At 45.6% G+C, this 20358-nt stretch overlaps 1 protein-coding gene across 1 annotated transcript in view; it reads right to left on the reverse strand.

Moving 5' to 3' along the window:
* Nucleotides 1-541: 541 nt before the first annotated feature.
* The window catches only part of si:ch211-67e16.11, a 26190-nt gene continuing 6373 nt past the window's right edge, over nucleotides 542-20358 (reverse strand). Inside the window, exons 2-7 of the mRNA XM_048239638.1 lie at nucleotides 18663-18902; nucleotides 14205-14375; nucleotides 12093-12224; nucleotides 8993-9162; nucleotides 3917-4153; nucleotides 542-2152 (exon numbers count right to left, since the gene is read on the reverse strand). Of these exons, the coding sequence (XP_048095595.1) occupies nucleotides 1976-2152; nucleotides 3917-4153; nucleotides 8993-9162; nucleotides 12093-12224; nucleotides 14205-14375; nucleotides 18663-18902 (1127 nt within the window). The 3' untranslated portion in view covers nucleotides 542-1975. The remainder of the gene's footprint in view (nucleotides 2153-3916; nucleotides 4154-8992; nucleotides 9163-12092; nucleotides 12225-14204; nucleotides 14376-18662; nucleotides 18903-20358) is intronic.

A 20358-nucleotide genomic window follows, 5' to 3' on the forward strand; every position in this document is an offset into this window, starting at 1 on the left:
TCTGCAATGGATCAGCAACTAACCCAGGCCATGTCTGTCCCACGGTCAACCTCAGTACAGTGTATGTGTGTGTGTGTGTGTGTGTGAGGGGAAGGGAGGGGCAGTTGGTGTGCTGTCCTTGGCATTGCGTCTCATAATTAAATCATCCCTCCTCGCCATCTCTCACTCTCGCAGGTGGGGTGGGGTGTGGGGGTGTTCTAGAGGCCTGTCAGCGGAACATTGGAACAGCAGAACAAGTGCTAGGTGAGTGTGGAGTGGCGTTGTCACCGACGAGCTGTTTTTAGCTGTGGCCGTGCCCATTCACTGACCCGTGAGAATGAGCACCCTCCGTGCGCTCTCCCTCTCTCTCTTTCTCTCCTCCCTTCCCTCTCTCTCTCCTCTCTCATTCTCCCTCTTTCTCTCTCTCTCTCCTCTCTCATTCTCCTCTCTCTCTCTCTCTCATTCTCTCTCTCTCTCTCATTCTCCCTCTTTCTCTCTCTCTCTCTCTCTCTCATTCTCCCTCTCTCTCTCTCTCTCTCTCTCTTTCTCTCTCTCTCTCTCTCTCTCTCACTCTCAAGGATGCTGGTGTCCCCTTCTTGAACCTTTTCCCAGACTGCATCAGTGTGTGTGCTGAGAAAGTGTGTTTGTGTGTGTGTGTGTGCACGCAGAGAGAGGGTGTACTCAGAGAGAGGCTCATGTCTTCCTGCACCTCCAACATTGGGGGAGGGGTTGGGCATCACCGCTAGAGACGAGGACAGGTTCAGACGGAGGACAACACACACAGACACTTACATAGAATATGTGGTTCATCCAAGTATATGTACCCTCATTTGCACACACATTCAACTACCCCCACACACAAACACACTCCCACATTTACACACACATATCTTGGGGGGCTGTCCGTGGTGTCCTGCTGCCCCGTGGTCCGTGAGCGTGATAGGACGGTGCTGCGTCCTGAAGTGGACGTGCGTTCCTGACTACAGAACCAAGACGGAAACCGGACCGTGTGCGACAAGGGGGCAGATACATCCCGCAGCCCACTGAGCAGGGATCTACCCTCAGGGCCATCTCTACCCTCTGGGTGGTGGTGTTAGGCCCAGGCTCAGGGTCTTTTGGCCATCTCTACCCTCTGGGTGGTGGTGTTAGGCCCAGGCTCAGGGTCTTTTGGCCATCTCTACCCTCTGGGTGGTGGTGTTAGGCCCAGGCTACACCTGGCCTGCAACTGAAGCGCTCCATTCGCGGCATATAATTTTTTTGTTTTGTTTTTTTATGTACACACCGCTATCACGTCTGGTGTAGCCATTTCCATTATGGTGGAAGCTAACTGTTGCAGCAGACGCTACACTAACGGAACACTTGAGTGGAAGATGCTACACTGCGTTTGTCCTGTCTGCACAGGTGAGTGGAAGATGCTACACTGCGTTTGTCCTGTCTGTACATGTGAGTGGAAGATGTTTCGGTAGAGCACTAACTTCTGGTGCCCCCATTCCCCCAGGCTGGTGGCTTTAGAGAGGGTCAGTTTTGGGGTGGAGTAGGGGTGTGTGTGTGTGTGGAGGGGGATAGACTTAGAAGTGCTGTAGAAGTCCCTTTATAATCCAGAACTAGACATGTTTATAGGAAAGGGAAGACTGGGACTAGAGAGGAAAGCCGTAAGAGAAGAAACAGTTTCATAACTGATAGGAACTGTGTGTGTGTGTGTGTCGCTGTTGGTGTGTGTGTTTTGGAATGTGATATGGTGTGGTATGTGTGTGTGTCAAGATTTGATATGTGCCACTGAGTGTGTAGTGTGTGTATGGCCTTGTCTGTGTATGTGTGCGTGTGAAACTACACACATGCCTGTTGTGCTATGAATGTATATAATCTCTCTGTTTGTATATGTGCCAACGTTTGTATGAGTTCAAATGTGACTTTGTTTGAATACGTCAGTAAATGTGAGTGTGTGTGGATGTGTCACGTGTGTCATGTATTAATCATCAGGCATCCAGGTCTGGTCTCAGTTGCCGCGGCGATGACCCTGGTGCCAGAGGGCGGTGGGCAGGTTCTGGCAGCCCATGTACTCTCTCCGCATCTCGGCGTCCGTGAGAGGGGGCGTGGCGTTGCACGGAGCCCCCACCAGGGTGACGTTCAGCAGCCCCAGAGTCCACTCGCTCATACGAGGCATCGCAGCACTCTACAGCAGGACAGGTGACAGGAGAGAGGAGAGGGGGGATGAGGGATGAGGGGAAGGGTGGAGGAGTGGAGGATAGCAGGAGAAAGAGAGAGAAGAGGAGACATGGGAATGAGGGAAAGGGTGAGTGCAGAGGAGAGGAAAAGAGAGAGTAGAGAGGAGAGGAGGAAGAGCAGGGGAAAGAGGAGAGATGGGAATGAGAGAAAAGGTTAGTCCAGAGGGGAGATAAAGAAAAGAGAGAGAGAGAGAGAGAGGAGAAACAAAGAAAGTGCGAGGAAAGAGTGGAAAAAGAATGAGAGAAAGAGGAAAGAGAGAAGTGAGGGATGGGAAACCCGGGTGTTGTGAAGAAGAGAGAAGGAAGAGAGGAATAAAGAATGCGGAAGGGGAGAAGGAAGAGAGGAATAAAGAATGCGGAAGACAGAAGAGAAGGAAGAGAGGAATAAAGAATGCGGAAGGGGAGAAGGAAGAGAGGAATAAAGAATGCGGAAGACAGAAGAATCGATTGAGACAGAACCAAACACGTTCAAACCCAAACACATTCCAACCCAAACATTTTTAACCCAAACACATCCCAACCCAAACATTTTTAACCCAAACACATTCCAACCCAAACATTTTTTTTTTTTTTTTTTTTTTTTAAATACATTTTTTTTATGCCTGTAATTATATAGGATAGTGGAGATTGACATGGGATCGGAAAGGACCACGGGAACGGAATCGAACCCGGTCGCCGGGCGTGATGGTGCAGGTGCCCCAGCCAGTCGCGCCACTGCTGGGGCCAACCCAAACATTTTTAACCCAAACACATCCCAACCCAAACATATTTAACCCAAACACATTCAAACCCAAACATAGTTTTCCAAACACCTAACACCTTTGACCTAAACAAATTCAAACCAAAACACACCCAAACCCAAAACACATGTAGCCTGTTCTACCCGGCCCTGAACCTGGATTCAAACAACACACTTTTTTAACCTAAACACATTTAACCAAGGGACATTCCAATTCAAACACATTTAAAGCAACACCAAAGAACTTTCCCTCTGTCGCACGCACGCTATTTGTTTATCCAGCACCGGCTTTGCAAATAATGATGTCCACAGACAAGGTAGAATATTTTGCATGACTTATAAAAGTATGATGTATTGCGACATCAGATGCAAGTCAAATTTGTAGTTTCTTATGTCTCATTCCATTGAACTACAGATACGCTACCCGATCTGGCTAACTTACATAGTGCGGTTATAGCCGATAGAGGGCCGCGAAGCGAATGCAGAATTGCCATTCACCCTGTTTCGAGTTGATGAACCACTGAAACGATTTTGGAAACATTATTTTAAGGTACAAAAAACTCTTTGGTGTTGCTTTAAATGAACCCAAACACATTTAACTCCTGCTCCTGCCATGTACTCTACCTTGAGGGTGAGGTGGGTACATTCAAACCCAAATACATATTCAACCCCAGACCCAAGTAACCCGTGTCCCCTACCGTGGTGAAGTGGCCTGTGAGACACTGATAATACACACATAGAATCAGACAATCAGATTGAACCAAAACCTAATGGGTACCTTGGTGAGGTGGTTATATTTAAACACCTGTAATGGTACCTTGGTGAGGTGGTTATATTTAAACACCTGTATGGGTACCTTGGTGAGGTGGTCATATTTAAACACCTGTAATGGTACCTTGGTGAGGTGGTTATATTTAAACACCTGTAATGGTACCTTGGTGAGGTGGTCATATTTAAACACCTGTATGGGTACCTTGGTGAGGTGGTCTCTGAGGCACTGTGAGGGCAGCAGGGAGGCCCAGGCCTGTGCAGCGGCCACCCAGGGCAGTGAGCTCAGCAGCGCCACATTCTGGTGCTTCCTGGAACTGCGCAGCCGTTTGCTCAAGGCGCCGCTGTAGCTCTGCTCCACGAACAGCAGCACACGCTGTGCACGGCACCCTGCCAGGTCGGCCAGCAGCTCGCCCACCGAGTAACGCTCCTTCAGCTCCGCCTGAGAAGAGGGAGAGAGAGAGAGAGAAAGAGAGAGGGAGGGGAGGGGGTAGAGAGACACCTTACTATCTTGTTTTCAACCTTTTTCCACCTAATAAAATCCATAGTTGTGAGTTTCTCCACCAAATTTGAGGCTTTTATCATAAAATGATCAATTGCTATTGAACCATCACTTGGATATTATGCAGCCTGCATATAACCTGATATGCGTCGCCTGCCTGATCCTTTCTGCACATCCGTGCAGATGTTAATCCTGTTTTACGACGATTTATGATACTGCCCGATCTGTTTCACTTTATTTGCTTAGCCGCACCCTGCTAATTTCATTCATTCACCGAGTCATTCTCTGGTTGTCTTCCATTTGCTCTGCTCTAGTATTAATTCACATAAGTTAAGTTTTAACTTCTACGGGAGAGAGCCTACAGAGTTGATAGGTAGCCCACAGTAGTTCTGTTGGCTTTCATTACAAGGCTAACATCCACACAGTCCTTCATTACAGCGCAGTGTTGGCGAGAAAAACAGCCTGTGTGAATAGGCTACTTGCTCTTGTTCTGTTTAGTCTACTTTTGTGCAATAAACAACACACAAACGTTACAAATGTTGATGTGAACAGCATAGCTCAATGCGAAGACGTTCCCGTATCTCATCTCATGTTCTTCCTCATATCACAACCTTGTTGCTCCGTGTCTAATATCTATGGTTTTCGCTTGACCGGGCAGAGAAATCGATGCTTTCAGGCGGAGCATTTACAGGCACGAGCAGAACGGATCGGGCAGGCAACACAGATCGGGTGCCCACACAGCCCTCACCCAAATACATCTCAACCACACCCCATCTTCGTAAAGGTAGGTAAACCAGGTAAATAGATAAACAAGTGCTATTATTATCAATCACTCACAGACAGACGGAGAGGGGGGGGGTGTTAATGTGCTGTTTTATTATTTGGCAACACTGTACCTACGGTTATGCTAATAAAGCAGCAACATTTAATTTGAATTGAATTAAGCTGAGAGAAGGTAGGACAGGAGGAAGTCAGTGAGGGGATCTCAAACGTGTACAACTGTATTCCGGGATAAAAATTCCCATTGAGTTTTCCGTGGGGTGTAAAGTCTAAATGTAATGTACCGGTAATCCCGCATGCAATTTAAATCTGAAACATGTTACTTAAAAACCATGAATTAAGAGGGAAACTGTGAGTTTGGGAATGTTTTTGTGTTTTTAGAGAGAGATGGGGTTTGTGGAAGCACTAGACAGAAGCAGTGTAACCAGCAGACCCCTGTGAGATTACCGTAATTGTTGCTATGGAGCTATATTTAATCCTGGTTCACCCTGGCATATGTTCTGGCCTATTATTTCTGTCTTATGGTTTACCATAAAACATAAATTGTCCCAATTAGCCTAGCAGAGCATTTAGAGCTCCACCACACAGGAGCATACACACACACACACACTCTCTCTCTCACTCACACACACACACACAAACACACTCACTCTCTCTCACACACACACACACACACACACACACACACTGTCTCTCTCTCTCACTCACACACACACAAACAGACACACACACACACACACAAATACTCACACACAGCCTGAGGGGTCGAGCCACCCTGGAGCCTCCTCTGACCTCAACACACACACACACACACACACACACACACACACACACACACACCACTGACTTCCTGTTAGCAGAGTCAAGACGACACTGTAAGCTAATAACTACTGTAACGGCCGAAGAGCCAGTGGGGGTTGCCAGATTGTGAAGAGGTGGTGGCGGCAGGTTGTGTGTGTGTGTCTGTGTCTATGTGTGACTGTGTGTGTGTGTGTGTGTGTGTGTGTGTGTGTGTGTGTGTGTGTGTGTGTGTGTGTGTGTGTGTGTGTGCATGTGTGTGTGTGTGTTGTAAGATGATATTGCGTACTGGTTGTCTCTCTGTCTGGTGGTGGTCCTGATCTTGTGTGGTCCCCTGTCCCTATTCATTTTTTTCTACTGTAGTCCCAGCCCATGCCACATGAACACACACACACACACATTTGAACACCCACACTCACATCTTTAAGCAAGAAAACTATCTTCACCACATACACACTCTTCTCTTTCCCTGACTTGCTCCCCACACACACACACACACACACACACACACACACAGACACACACACAGATAATCAGACCCATCCCATGACCACACACACCATCTCTCCCACCCAACCAATCCTCTCCATTGTCCTGTGTGTATGTGTGTGTGTGTGTGTGTGTGTGTGTGTGTGTGTGTGTGTGTGTGTGTGTGTGTGTGTGTGTGTGAGAGAGAGAGAGATCAGGTTCTCCTGGTCCCCAGAGATTCGGCTTCTCCATTTTGTTTGGATGAGTAGAGGGGCATTCACTGCCCAACCTGCCAGCACCACTCACACACACACAGAGACACTCACACTCTCTCTCTCTCACACACACACACACACACACACACACACACACACACACACACACACACAAACACACACACACACACACACACACACAGCCTTCCTGTGACATATGCTCCCAGGATTATTCACCTCCATTGGGGCCTGTGAGGTGGGGATTTGGGGGTTCTGTGGGGTCGGGTTTGGGACTGGCAGCTGAGATGAGGGCCCTTTTAAAAGGCATAATTAAAATGGAGGAAATAATGGCCAGTAGACCACACAGATGAAAAGGAGGGTTTTTTGTGTGTGTGTTTGGGGGAGGGGGGAGGGTTGAGGTCTGTGACCAGAGGTTTTACATGTGAGGGACTTTAAATGTTGGTTTTATTATGACAAGCTTCAGGAGGATGTCTGTCTTCATATCATTGTCGAATGTCAATGTTTTAATCCTTCACTATAGAGGCTACATACATGCTCAATATAAAAGTCAGACAGACGGAGAGTGTATCTAAGGAGATTTGTTCCAGGTGACAAATAGAGATTTAACAGGTGAGGAGTCACAAACAAAACACAGTGTGTCCTGACTGAGACCTCCGGTATTCAAAACGCAGTGTTTCCCAGGTGAGACCTGAGTGAGACCTGACTGAGACCTCCGGTATTCAAAATGCAGTGTTTCCCGGGTGAGACCTGAGTGAGACCTGGGTGAGACCTGCAGTATTCAAAACGCAGTGTGTCCTGACTGAGACCTCCGGTATTCTAACTGACACATAACTTAAACGTTCCATTCTCTGAGCGTATGCTGCAACAATCTTCCATTATAATCAATGGAATTGCCTACACCAGATGTGATAGCGCCGCTCACGTTCAAAAGAATGAGACCAGTCCTTTTAAACGTTTTTTTCTCTCCGCGAACGGAGCGCTTCAGTTGTGCTCCTGGTGCCGCCCGTCTGCGAGGCAGCACACAGAGAACCCTTATCCTGTCCAGCAGGACACATTCGCCCGTTTAGTTTCAGCGGGATTGGGTGCAGGCCCAGGGGTTGGGTTTCACATCTGTAAAATGCTGTCCTCTTTTAGAGAAAGAGAACCTCTCTCAGATGTGCAATTCTGTGTACTTGTTTAAAGCTGTACGGCTGCAGTGGTTTCTATCACTGAGATGGTGTTTGTCAGTGCAGCTTGTTTGTTCTGGAAACCAAACGACTGCCCTGCCCCTCAAGCCCCCAGATGTTGAGCTTGGAGCCTTTCTGCCCCTGCCCCTAACACACCCTCTTGCCCCTGCTCCTACAACTCCTCCTGCCCCTACCACTACATCTCCTCCTGCCCCTGCCTTTCTGCCCTTGCCTCTCCTTCTGCCCGTGTCTGCTGAGGGGGGTAGTAAAACTAGATGGAGGCGTTTTTACTCCACGTCTGGTGCATCCTGCGCCTGCCTGCGTTTCTCCTTTGATTGGTACATCCACCCGTCCGGCGGGCAGGCGTGTAGGCGGGCGAGACTGAGGGCTTTGAAGCGGGCAGAGAGGCTGATTTACGCGCGGACATGCGGGAGCCATTAGCAGCAGGAAGATAAGATTATCGTTACGACATACCTGGACACCAGGCTATTGATCTGCCCATGCAGCAGAGCAGAGCACAACAGAGCAGAGCATTTACACACACACACACACACACACAACACACACACACACACACGCACACACACACACACACACACACACACACACACACACACACACACACACAGACACATCCTGTTCCTCTGCTCCTGCTAGTTTTATTTGTTTATTTCCCTCACTCACTCTCAGGCATGGGGCAATGGAAGGGGTGTCTGGTGTGTGTGTGTGTGTGTGTGTGTGTGTGTGTGTGTGTGTGGGGGGGGGGGTCCTGGCTTCTGTCCAGGAAATAACTGCTTTCGAGGTAATACATCAATAGATGTTGTCTGACAGACAGACAGATAAGTCATACTGTTGTAAAGAGGGAATATTTGGAACAAGGAAGACAGACATAAATAGACAGCCAAATAGATTAATCAGTACTATCTATCTAGATAGATAGATAGATAGATAGATAGATAGATAGATACTAGACAGATAGATGGGTGGGTTGATGGATGGATAGATGGTTGGGTGGGTTGGGTAGCAGGGATTAGTGTGTGTGTGTGCTTCACCTCACTGTGTGTTCACTGTGTGCTGAGTGTGTTTCACTAATTCACGGATTGGGATAAATGCAGAGACCAAATTTCCCTCACGGGATCAAAAGAGTATATATACTTATACTTAGAGGAATGGATAGATGGATGGATGGATGGATGGATGGATGGATGGATGGATGGATAGATAGATAGATAGATAGATAGATAGATAGATAGATAGATGGATGGAAGATATAAACGTATAGCCACAGGTGTGTCCAGGTGGAGATAGCCCAGGTGTGTCCAGGTACTCACAATGCCGTTGTGGTTCCTGTCCCAGAGCAGCATGGTTCCGTCGTTCCAGGTGGGACTGTTGAGGTAGAGCACCAGGGTGTCCGCGCAGTGCTGCTTGCGGCAGATGTAGGCGATGTGGTTCCTAATGGCCTCCTTCTCCGTGGCTGGGTACATGCCCTCCGTCTCCTTAGCTGAGGAACCAATGACAGACATGCTCCATGACCCTACACAGAACAACGACTTCTCGGACAGGTCAAACAGGACACGACATCTCTGACATCTCAGAGAACAGAGAACAAGCTCAATGACGACTCAAACACAGAACAATCTCAATGACTATTCAAACACAAAACACTCAATGTCTACTCAAACACAGAACAATCTCAATAACTACTAAAACACAAAACAATCTCAATGACTATTCAAATACATAACCTCAATTTCAACTCAAACAGGAAACGACATCTCTGACAGCTCAAACAGGACACATCTCAAATACAGAACAACCTTGAGCAGGAACCATTTCTATTAGCCGGGTTTCCACCCAAGTCATGTTAAAACCCTTAAACCTTAAAGGAGTACCGTCACACCGGTGTGACGGGAATGTTGGGAAATTAACATTCTAAAGAATATCTGGGTTCATTGAATTCAACATAGAATTTTAGAACCTTCAATTGTTGCGGAACTTAGAATGTTCAAAAACCTACACCTTTAAGGGTTAAATATTCTAAGCACATTCATTAAAATTCCTGCCAAGGAAAATGTGAGCCTGTGCTGCACGATTCCATCTGCTGTTATGGGAATTAAAAACAAACTGTTTCCTAACTGAGGGAGGAGTAGTGAACAGCTGTGGGGTCACAATGTAAGGTCAGGACAACTTTAACATAAGAGCCTAATAAAACTGCAACAAATGCAAATACATGCAAATTACCTTGTTTCTGTCAAACCTTATCACATCAAACATTATACCAATCAGCAGAAAATCTTTTTTTTTTATTTGCATTACAACATTTTATGCAAATTTCAAGAATTTGCAGCCCTAATATCTTATTCAAATGGTCAACATGCACAATAAAGCGAACCCATTTATAGACTCCTAACCGGCAACAACATGTTTTAGCGCTCACACACCCCCACCAGTGGCGTAACAAACCAATGGTGGGTCCAGGTGCGAGAGCACTATGCGGGCCCATACCGACATATTTTGGCCCAGGGTGAATTAGCTCTGATACATGCAATACACATTAAGGGTGACTTCAATTGTTTATACAAAGGGCCTGAGGCACCGAAGTAGTTTAAAAGTTACATATTACAATTTCAAATAAAAAACACACGACTACATAGGATGCATTACATGTGAAAACATTAAAAATAATTGTATTAACAGCCTGCAGGCCATGGTAATCTAATATTACTGCATTAACTCGCACTGCGCAGAAACAAAACTTAATGTAGCCTAACTTATTTAACCGTGCATTCATATGCATACAATCCCCAATATGCGTGAATTAGGCCATTAGAAGAAGGCCATCTTACGAGCCTTTCGTTGTGCAAAATCGTTAACGATGTTCCCAATATTTAATGCTCTGGCTCTCGTATTTTCAATGGACAGGATAGCCAACCCACTGAGCCTCTCCTGCCCCAGGCTGCTCCTTAGGTAGGTCTTAATAAGTTTCAGTTTGGAAAAAGATCGCTCAGCTGTTGCCACAGTCACAGGCAATTTCAGAAACAACATGAGAGCAGTAGGCCTACACACTTCCCCGAATGTGGATGTTACACTGTCATAATCTACCACCAGCATTTTGGCAAGTTGAAAAATAGATGACTTCTGTGAAATCTCTGCTTTAAAGCAAGACCTGAATGAGAGGAGTTGTGTTGAGAATGTCGGTGCAATGTCCCTGCTATAATGGTCTGACAAACGTCTTGCCTTTTCAAGCAGTTCATCATCACCTGCGAAGTTGAAGGGTCATAGGACGTAAAGACTCAAACACATGACAAGTTTCCCGTGATACTTGCAAATCTTTGGGAGAGCTGACTGATTATGATGTCCAGAGTTGCATTAAATACCTGCACTTTGAAGTATCTCTCTGCATCGGTTAAGCCATCTTCCGATAGTTCGTCAAAGTGACGCTTCACTCTCCGGCTCTAACATTTTCAAATGTACTCTGAACCCCATTTATTTGCGAAGCCGCTCATGCTGTAGCCTTGGCCTGGTCAAAGGCACGCCGTAGTCAGAAAGGACCTGTATAGAATTTTCCAGCAATTGCATTGCGGGGTAGCGACGGGCCCCGGAGGTCACAGGCCCTGGTGCGACTGCACTTGCTGCACCTACTATAGTTACGCCACTGACCCCAATCAACAACCTCAATCAGCAACAAGCCCTAAATCTAGCAAACATGACAGTGATGAATGAATAATAATAATCTTTATTTGTATAGCACCTTTATACTGATCAGTAATTACATACATGATGGTTACAGGATATATTATAAATTTGGTGATTACTACTGATAAATATACCAAAATGACCAAAAGCAGAGAAATTAGTAAATAGTTGACTATGGTTGACAACATCTGTCAGTCGTCAGATTAGGGTGCCATGTTTGGACGGAAGACCTGAATCTCTTTCACCCATGTTGGAGACCCATAATACAAACCCTTTACAGAGCAACAAAACGTTGCAATAAGCCCTACCGAACATATTTAAGCATGCCAATTTGTGGTTAGGATTCACAGATGGATTGTGTAAGTAAAGCTTTTTATAGCTGTTGGCTTTTATGTACTTCCAAAAAGTTGCAGGCACACTTTTAGTGGATCAATAAAGTCAAAACAAAACAACATAGACTTTTAACATACCTAATAAATATGGTCCTTAAATGTATATAAATACAAAAAGAACAGGAGGGGTAGATGACGAGTAGGAGGAAAAGAGAGATAGATTCCTAGAGAGAGAGAGGGAGAGAGACAGAGAGAAAAATAATAAGAGAGAGAGGGAGAGTTACAGAGAGAGAGAGAATCAGAGAGAGAGAGTACGAAAGGGAGATAGATAGAAGGTAGGGGAGTAAGAGAGAGTGAGAATAAGAGAGAGTGAGAAAGAAAGAGAGAGAAGTCTGCGTCTCACCTGCGATCTGTCCGTTCCCCGCGAAGAACGTTTTGATGTGGTCCTTCTGGAAGCCATTATTGCGTAGCATCTTGTGAAAGAGCTGCAGGTTCTGAGCATGGCGCTGGTATGTGATCTGGGCCTGCCAGCCACCTGCATGCACACACGCATGGGAGAGAGTGTGAGAATACACGTAGGAACATGGAGAGAACACAGGGTCACACACACACACACGGGAGAGTGTGAGAATACACGTAGGAACATGGAGAGAACACAGGGTCACACACACACACACGAACGCAGAAAGAAGGATAAGAGCTTTCAAAGGCGTATGAATGGTACACAACGGAACACACACGGAGAGAACACACACAGGAACATTAAGAGAGAGCACACACACATACACAAGAACACCCAAATAATGGTGGGAACCAAGTGAAACAGCAGTAACGTGAAGACACACACAGGCCACAAAGAGGGCAGGGTTGAACAGAAGATGAGCCAGAACACACACACACACACACACACACACAAACAAACACATACAAACAAACACACGCAGCACCACAGAGAGTGAAGAGTTGAAGAGGAGATGAGGGAGACCACACACACACTCACACCCAAACTCACGCACACACACACACACACACACACACATCTCTGTAAGTGTGTTTTCATGAAGAAGTTAAATAACACGCAGGTCTTACTCAGACACAGAGCAGGAGGCGCCGACATGACAGTGTGTGCTAGCAGCCTTTCACCTCTATCTGCACGAACCCCATGCAAACTGAAGGGTGTGTCGCTTGCTAAACCATTCCTTGGTGTATCCAGTGGTGTAGTCTAGTTAGCTGTAGTGGGTATACTGTGATCAACCCCAAATGTTAATAATGATCCTTGCCTATTTTAAGTGGGTATACTGAGAGGGTGATGCTTTTTAAGTGGGTGTACTGCGAGTCCCAAGGCCTCATGACTACACCACTGAGTGTATTGTTTGCTAAACCATTCCTTCTTTAATCCTTTTGCAGCTGAAAACAGGTACATGACTATGTATTAACACAGTTGAAAACACAGGTACTATGTCCATGTATTAACACAATTGGCTCAACCTTGTATATGTGTGTGTATGTCTGTGTGTGTGTGTGTGTGTGTGTGTGTGTGTGTGTGTGTGTGTGTGTGTGTGTGTGTGTGTGTGTGTGTGGCGCGGCGCGCAAGGCAAGGGCAGGCGCGGGTGTGTGTTGTCTCACCTGACAGGAGCACGGGCGCGTGGTCGCAGGTCTGGTAGAGGCGGCAGGACAGGTGGGAGAGGCCAGGGCTCTGCTGGTGGCAGCGGGCGCTGCGGTTCTTACTGAGCTCACAGCTGGACAGCGGCACACCCCGGGCCCATCTGGGGCAGGGGCTGGGGGCATGGAGCAAAGTCCGGGTGATCTACACACACACACACACACACACACACACACACACACACACACACACACACACACACAAACACACAAACACACACACACACACACACACACACACACACACACACAAACACACACACACACACACACATCTCTGTAAGTGTGTTTTCATGAAGAAGTTAAATAACACGCAGGTCTTACTCAGACACAGAGCAGGAGGCGCCGACATGACAGTGTGTGCTAGCAGCCTTTCACCTCTATCTGCACGAACCCCATGCAAACTGAAGGGTGTGTCGCTTGCTAAACCATTCCTTGGTGTATCCAGTGGTGTAGTCTAGTTAGCTGTAGTGGGTATACTGTGATCAACCCCAAATGTTAATACGTATCCTTGCCTATTTTAAGTGGGTATACTGAGAGGGTGATGCTTTTTAAGTGGGTGTACTGCGTAGTCCTGCGTCTCACGTAGACTACACCACTGAGTGTATTGCTTGCTAAACCATTCCTTCTTTAATCCTTTTGCAGTTGAAAACAGGTACATGACTATGTATTAACACAGTTGAAAACACAGGTACTATGTCCATGTATTAACACAATTGGCTCACCTGTATATGTGTGTATGTCTGTGTGTGTGTGTGTGTGTGTGTGTGTGTGTGTGTGTGTGTGTGTGTGTGTGTGTGTGTGTGTGTGTGCGTGCGTGCGTGCGTGCGTGCGTGCGTGTGTGTTGTCTCACCTGACAGGAGCACGGCGTGGTCGCAGGTCTGGTAGAGGCGGCAGGACAGGTGAGAGGCCAGGCTCTGCTGGTGGCAGCGGCGCGTGTTCTTACTGAGCTCACAGCTGGACAGCGGCACACTCGGGCCCATCTGGGGCAGGGGCTGGGGGCATGGAGCAAAGTCCGGGTGATCTACACACACACACACACACAAACACACAACACACACACACACACACACACACACACACACACACACACACACAAACACACACACACACACACACACACACACACACACACACACAAACATACACACACACACACACATAGAAGAGAAAGAAAGATTAGATTATGTTATTATATGGTTTCTGTGGGACAGAGTTCTGTGGCTGTTACCTCGTCCAGTCGTGTTCAAATTTGGACGAGGTTACTGCCATACAGAGTCTAACAAAGCATATGTTTGCGTTTCCATGGGCAAACGACATCATGCCATTTGGTCAGCTTTTTACAAGAAAAATGAGAAGGCTTTGTTACTAGAAGCCTGGAGACAAAGCATTGCATTTGTGGACTTCAAATTGTTTCAGAAACCAACCCATACAAGGCACAATCTATAGGCTCTCCTTCTCCCCCTAACTCCCAGACACAAGCAAAGTCATGCTCATTTACTGTTTTAATCCCAGGGGACACAGTCATTAATTGCATAACTATTCTGAACTTCGAGCCCTTCAAGCATCTGCTATGCAAACATACCTCCATTTATTAATGATAGGTAAATGGGGCAATAACATGCTGTGTTATACTAGGCTGTACTAGAGGAGAGGACAGCTGTCTAGAGGAGGTAACAGATGTTGCACATTGGGACTGAGGCACACCTGGCTCATTTAATTAGCGTTATTATTTCACAAGGCCTCCACCATGTTTACAACAAAATATAACAAGCTAGGACACACTGAGATACTTGGCTTAAATGGTGTGTCATGGAGAGAGGGATGCAGAAAAAGCTCATTCTTATACACATGCAACACGTGATACAAGGTCCATCACAGGTGTCCCAACTGCTCTCTCAAAGGCAAAGAGGATTCTCTGAATATGTTTGCTTTTGTTTTTATTGTGGTGTTGTTGGTATTGTTGTTGTTTTTTTCCGATGGCAGATCAGGGCCAGAGCTTGTGTTTAACATGAGTGTTTACTATTGTGTTTATGTGCGTTAGCGTCTGTGTCTATAACAACAATAGGAGACACCAATAAAATGAGAGTTTAGTTGATTTCATGCTTTGCCAAATTATAGCTGACTAGATTTATAGTAACAGTATTTCATGGTAGGTAGCCATTTCCATTTAGATGGAGGAGCAATTGGTTATAAAGGGACAGAGAAAACTTTAAAAAGACCTAAAAAAATATTAGCTGTAAATTTGCAGGACATGGAGCTATTTCAATCACAGAGGTAAAGTGTCACTAGAGACATCTCTGGAAAACAGGAAAACAAGTCGACTTCGGAGACACTATTTGTACACTATTTGTACAACCATGTTCATGTTGTGCAAAGCTGTGTCCACAGTAGTATACGTCAGCTCTCAGGGTTCATCTCTGCTCTACTTCTAATGCTGAATGCTTAGAGAGCAAATGAGTCTGGAAACGATCTGGACCTGATCTGGAATGAATTGAGCTGGTCTGGGAACAATTTGGACATGCTCCGTGGTAGATTGAGCTGGCCTAGGCCCGATGAGGCCTAGAACCACACCCAACTACTATCTGAGTGTGTTTAAGGTTTAAGACTGCATGACTTTCTGTCTTTCCAAAGACACACACACACACACACACACACACACACACACACAAATTTACATACACATCAGATGAAATGTGACATCACATCCTGTCTGAAAGATTAGCGCTAGTGACAGCTGACAATGGCATGCAGGCATGATCTGTTGTGGGGCCAGTGGATCCATGTGGATCAGATGCCATTTAATCCAGCGCCTTTGTTCTCTGGTCTAGGGTTCTGCTGAGCAGCGGTTCTGCTGCTGGATGTGTTTAAGGAGGCAGCCTTGTGCTCATCACCACCCCGCTGCCCCTCGGTCTGGACAGCGTTTCATCTGTTAGCCCTGCTTACAATAACAGCACCATAACACACCCAAACACCATGACTGCCCTTAAATGGAATCAGCCAGGGAGATACAGACATCTCAAACACACACTCTAGCCTTTTATTCTTTTTCTTCCTCAGATTTTTCTCTCCATTTTTATTTTTAAACACACTGGTCGGAGATGAACACGTAGCAACAGCTCTTCTGTTATTTCTTTTACTATAATTATTGTTATTGCTGTTAATGATATTATTATTATTATAATAATAATAATAATAATAAAAACAGATTGTGTAGTATAATAATAATAGTATATATCTTATAGTATATAAGATATTATCTTAAATACTATTATTATTATACTACACAATCCGTTTTTATGGCATACAGACAGAGATGAAGAAGGAGCAGATTGAGGGGCCGTTTATACGAGAACGATTGCGAAGAAAGACGACAAAATATTTTATCATAAGTGCCTTTTCGTTTACACGGCGACCCGCCATCGGGGCTTGAAGACGCAAAAATCTGAAGACTCCTTCCAGACTGTAGAGTTTTGAAGACGACCGGGTTCGTCTCCGCCTAAACGGCTAAACCAAAGATCCTTGATTACCTCTCTGGCTAAACTGTCAAATTAGAATGTCTGCGCGTGACGTACCGGGGTTCTATCACACCACCACCCAGCGGTCTGGAATGCATATCCAATAGAATATCACATACTCTTGCGTCTTCATATAAACAAAGATTTCCCCCTGAGAATGCTCGTCTAAACACGAATAAAAAAATGAAGACGAGACGCCACTTCTGCGTCTTCTCTTTTCATCGTCACTGTATAAACGTAGCCTGAAAGAGTGGTAGCGGAGCTAATGTCTCGCTCTGTCTGAGGTTATCGAGGTTGCAGTGATTTTTGTTTTATTTTTGTCTCTCTGCCAGACCAATACTGACATCCACACACCACAGTCAATCCCCATTCGACATCAGATCCGGCTCCGATCGGCACCAGATCCATTCCAGACTCCGTGGCTATCAATCTGGGAATTCCTTTCACAGGAACCAAAACACAATGAGGACATTTGGTCAGCCAGGAATGGAGTGGCGCGTCCAAACGATTGGTTAATGATGACAGACGAGAGCTGAACTTGCGCCAATCTCTGACCACAGCCAACAGTGTGTTGGCTAATCTGACCGCTCACTAACTGACAACGCCGTAAATTGTGGTTTCAAATTACGTTGTTCTGAGTGAAATGTTTACCTCTACCCCGCCTCAAGTGGCAATCGAGATACGGAGACAATTTCTATCAGTAATTACTTGGAGTCTGTTCCCATTGTGATCTCCGTGTTGCCTCAATGGCACATAGGCCTACTGCATGTGTAGCATTAGCTGTTACATACCCCTGTTAAATCATTGAGTAGAAAATTATATTTTCATTGAAGCTACATTTATTTATTCATTAAGCAAATTATATTATTCAAAGCAATTGGTAACAATTTACGGTAAGGGTATATCCATTATCATGAACTCATGCATGAATTAATTAATGATTTATGAATTATCAAGAATTTTTAGTCTCTCATTCATGACCTCATGCATGAAAAACACATCAACTTAAGTCATTAGGTATGATGAGTACATCATTATGATTTATGATTTCCTAAGCATGATCATCATCATTACATGAATTTAAAATGAAATGCTCATTAAGATTAATTCATAATGTTTGTGGCCCCTCAACTAAAGTGGTGAATAATGACATAAAATGATGGCAGAAAAGAAATAATCATGATCATGCTTAATAAATCATAATTCATAATGATGCGCCCACCATACCTAATGCTTTACATGATGTGCTGTTCATGTATGAGGTCACGAATGACAGACTATGAACTCATGTCAATTCCTGATGATTCATGAGATATTAAGGAATGAACTAATACATAAATCATGATTCATGATCATTCATGTACCCTTACCGTAAAGTTTTACCAAGCAATTTGTAGTTGAGGAACAGCAATCAAGATTAACTGAGTTCTGAGGAAGTTAGGTGAAATCTTCAAAGTCTTAGCATGCCAGTGACCACTGCTGCGTAATGGCTATTCTGATGTATCTCATGTATAGGAAACTAAACTAAACACTAAATCAATGACACACTGTTTCATACAGCAAGGGAAACTTGTGAAAGAAAAGACTTTGGTCAGTAGGCCTACCCGACTCAGGGGAAGGTTATCTCCCTTAAGGTTAGCATATAGGAAATCTCCCTCTGGTTAGCATATAGCAAATCTCCCTTAAGGTTAGCCTATAGCAAATCTCTCTCAGGTTAACGTATAGCAAATCTCCTTTAGGTTAGCGTACATATCGAATCTGCTATGTAGCCCCTATGGCCAAGAGACACTCACCCACACATCGCAGCCGCTGGGTTCGGTTGCCATCCCTGACACCAACCACCAGGGGCAGGAAGTGGATCTCGCACACGCCCCCGCTGCGCTCCATCCTGGACGGGCGTGACCCTCCCGAGGCAGCGATGCTGGCACCCCTCTGCATGCGGCTGCGCCCCACCAGGCGGTCGCTACGGCTACGCTGGCGCTTCAGTTGGTTCACACAGCGTGTCTTCAGAGCCAGAGTCAGACACTCCTCACCTGCAAAGAAGACAGACAGACACACACACACACACACACACACACTAAGAATTAAGAATTTCCACTCTCTATTGAACACACACACATTTTTGTAAGAGTTTCACTCCCTCACTCTCTCTCTCACACACAGACACACTTTAACATAATTACATTAACATTCACAAACATATTTTTTTTTATGGCTGTGTCCCCACCCTGTGTTTGACTGGAAGTTAATGGCACACACAAGTCTACTGTGACTGCATACGTACATTTGGTCTCATAAAATGTGTCAAAATGTTTCCTCTTCTTGGACAAAACACTGAGCCACAAAGAAGACTCTACAACTACACACACACACACACACACACACACACACACACACATACAGTACACATACACATACACATACACACCACTGAAACTGCAATAATGATACTTTAATTTTCCTGTTCCCCATTTCCCTATATTGAGAGTCTGACAGAGAGAGAGACATGTGTGTTTGTGTGTGTGTGCATGTATGTGTGTGGGTGTGCGCATGCATGCGTGTGGCAAGACTGTGTCCTACTGAACTAACATGTTCTAAAGCAGCATGTGTTGTTGGCTGCGGACTAAAGCAAAATGTATTCATGTACACAGTAGTCTAAGGATGACAAGGGTGGAAATACTAAGTAAAAAGCCATACTGCACACAGACAGGGATGTTTTGCCAATATGTCGCACTGGATGGGAACTCTATGGAAGATTTAACGTGTGGGTGAGCGTGCACGCATAACATATGGTGTGTACGTTTGTGTGAGTACGAGTGTGTGTGTGTGTGTGTGTGTGTGTGTGTGTGTGTGTGTGTGTATGTGTGTGTGACAGAGAGATACAGAAAGTATGTGTGTGAAAGCAGGATGGTAGTGTTATTGTTGCAATAATAATGGAAGTGATTCTGACATGTAACACTACACAGACCAAGCTGTATCACAAGACACAATATAAAATGACAGAGCACAGGATCTGTGTGTGTGTGTGCACACTCTTTAACCAGACAAAGCTGCAGAGCTGACATTAATTTCCTGCCAAGGGGCTTCAGTGTGTCAGAGAAAGGACCAGGGAATGTTGATGTTTTTAGTGCAAGGCTCGTCAGATGGCCGAGGAAGGGACCAGTGAATGAATGCTGGTGTTTTTAGTGCAAGGCTCGTCAGATGGCCGAGGAAGGGACCAGTGAATGAATGCTGGTGTTTTTAGTGCAAGGCTCGTCAGATGGCCGAGGAAGGGACCAGTGAATGAATGCTGGTGTTTTTAGTGCAAGGCTCGTCAGATGGCCGAGGAAGGGAGTCAGTGAATGAATGCTGGTGTTTTTAGTGCAAGGCTCGTCAGATGGCCGAGGAAGGGACCAGTGAATGAATGCTGGTGTTTTTTGCACCAGGCTAGTCAGATGGCTGAGGAAGGACTGAGAGCAACCTAGTGGCTTGAACGAAACACCCTGTGAG

The sequence above is a fragment of the Alosa alosa genome, chromosome 3 (genome assembly GCF_017589495.1).
Source record: "Alosa alosa isolate M-15738 ecotype Scorff River chromosome 3, AALO_Geno_1.1, whole genome shotgun sequence".
Taxonomy (NCBI): Eukaryota; Metazoa; Chordata; class Actinopteri; order Clupeiformes; family Clupeidae; genus Alosa; species Alosa alosa.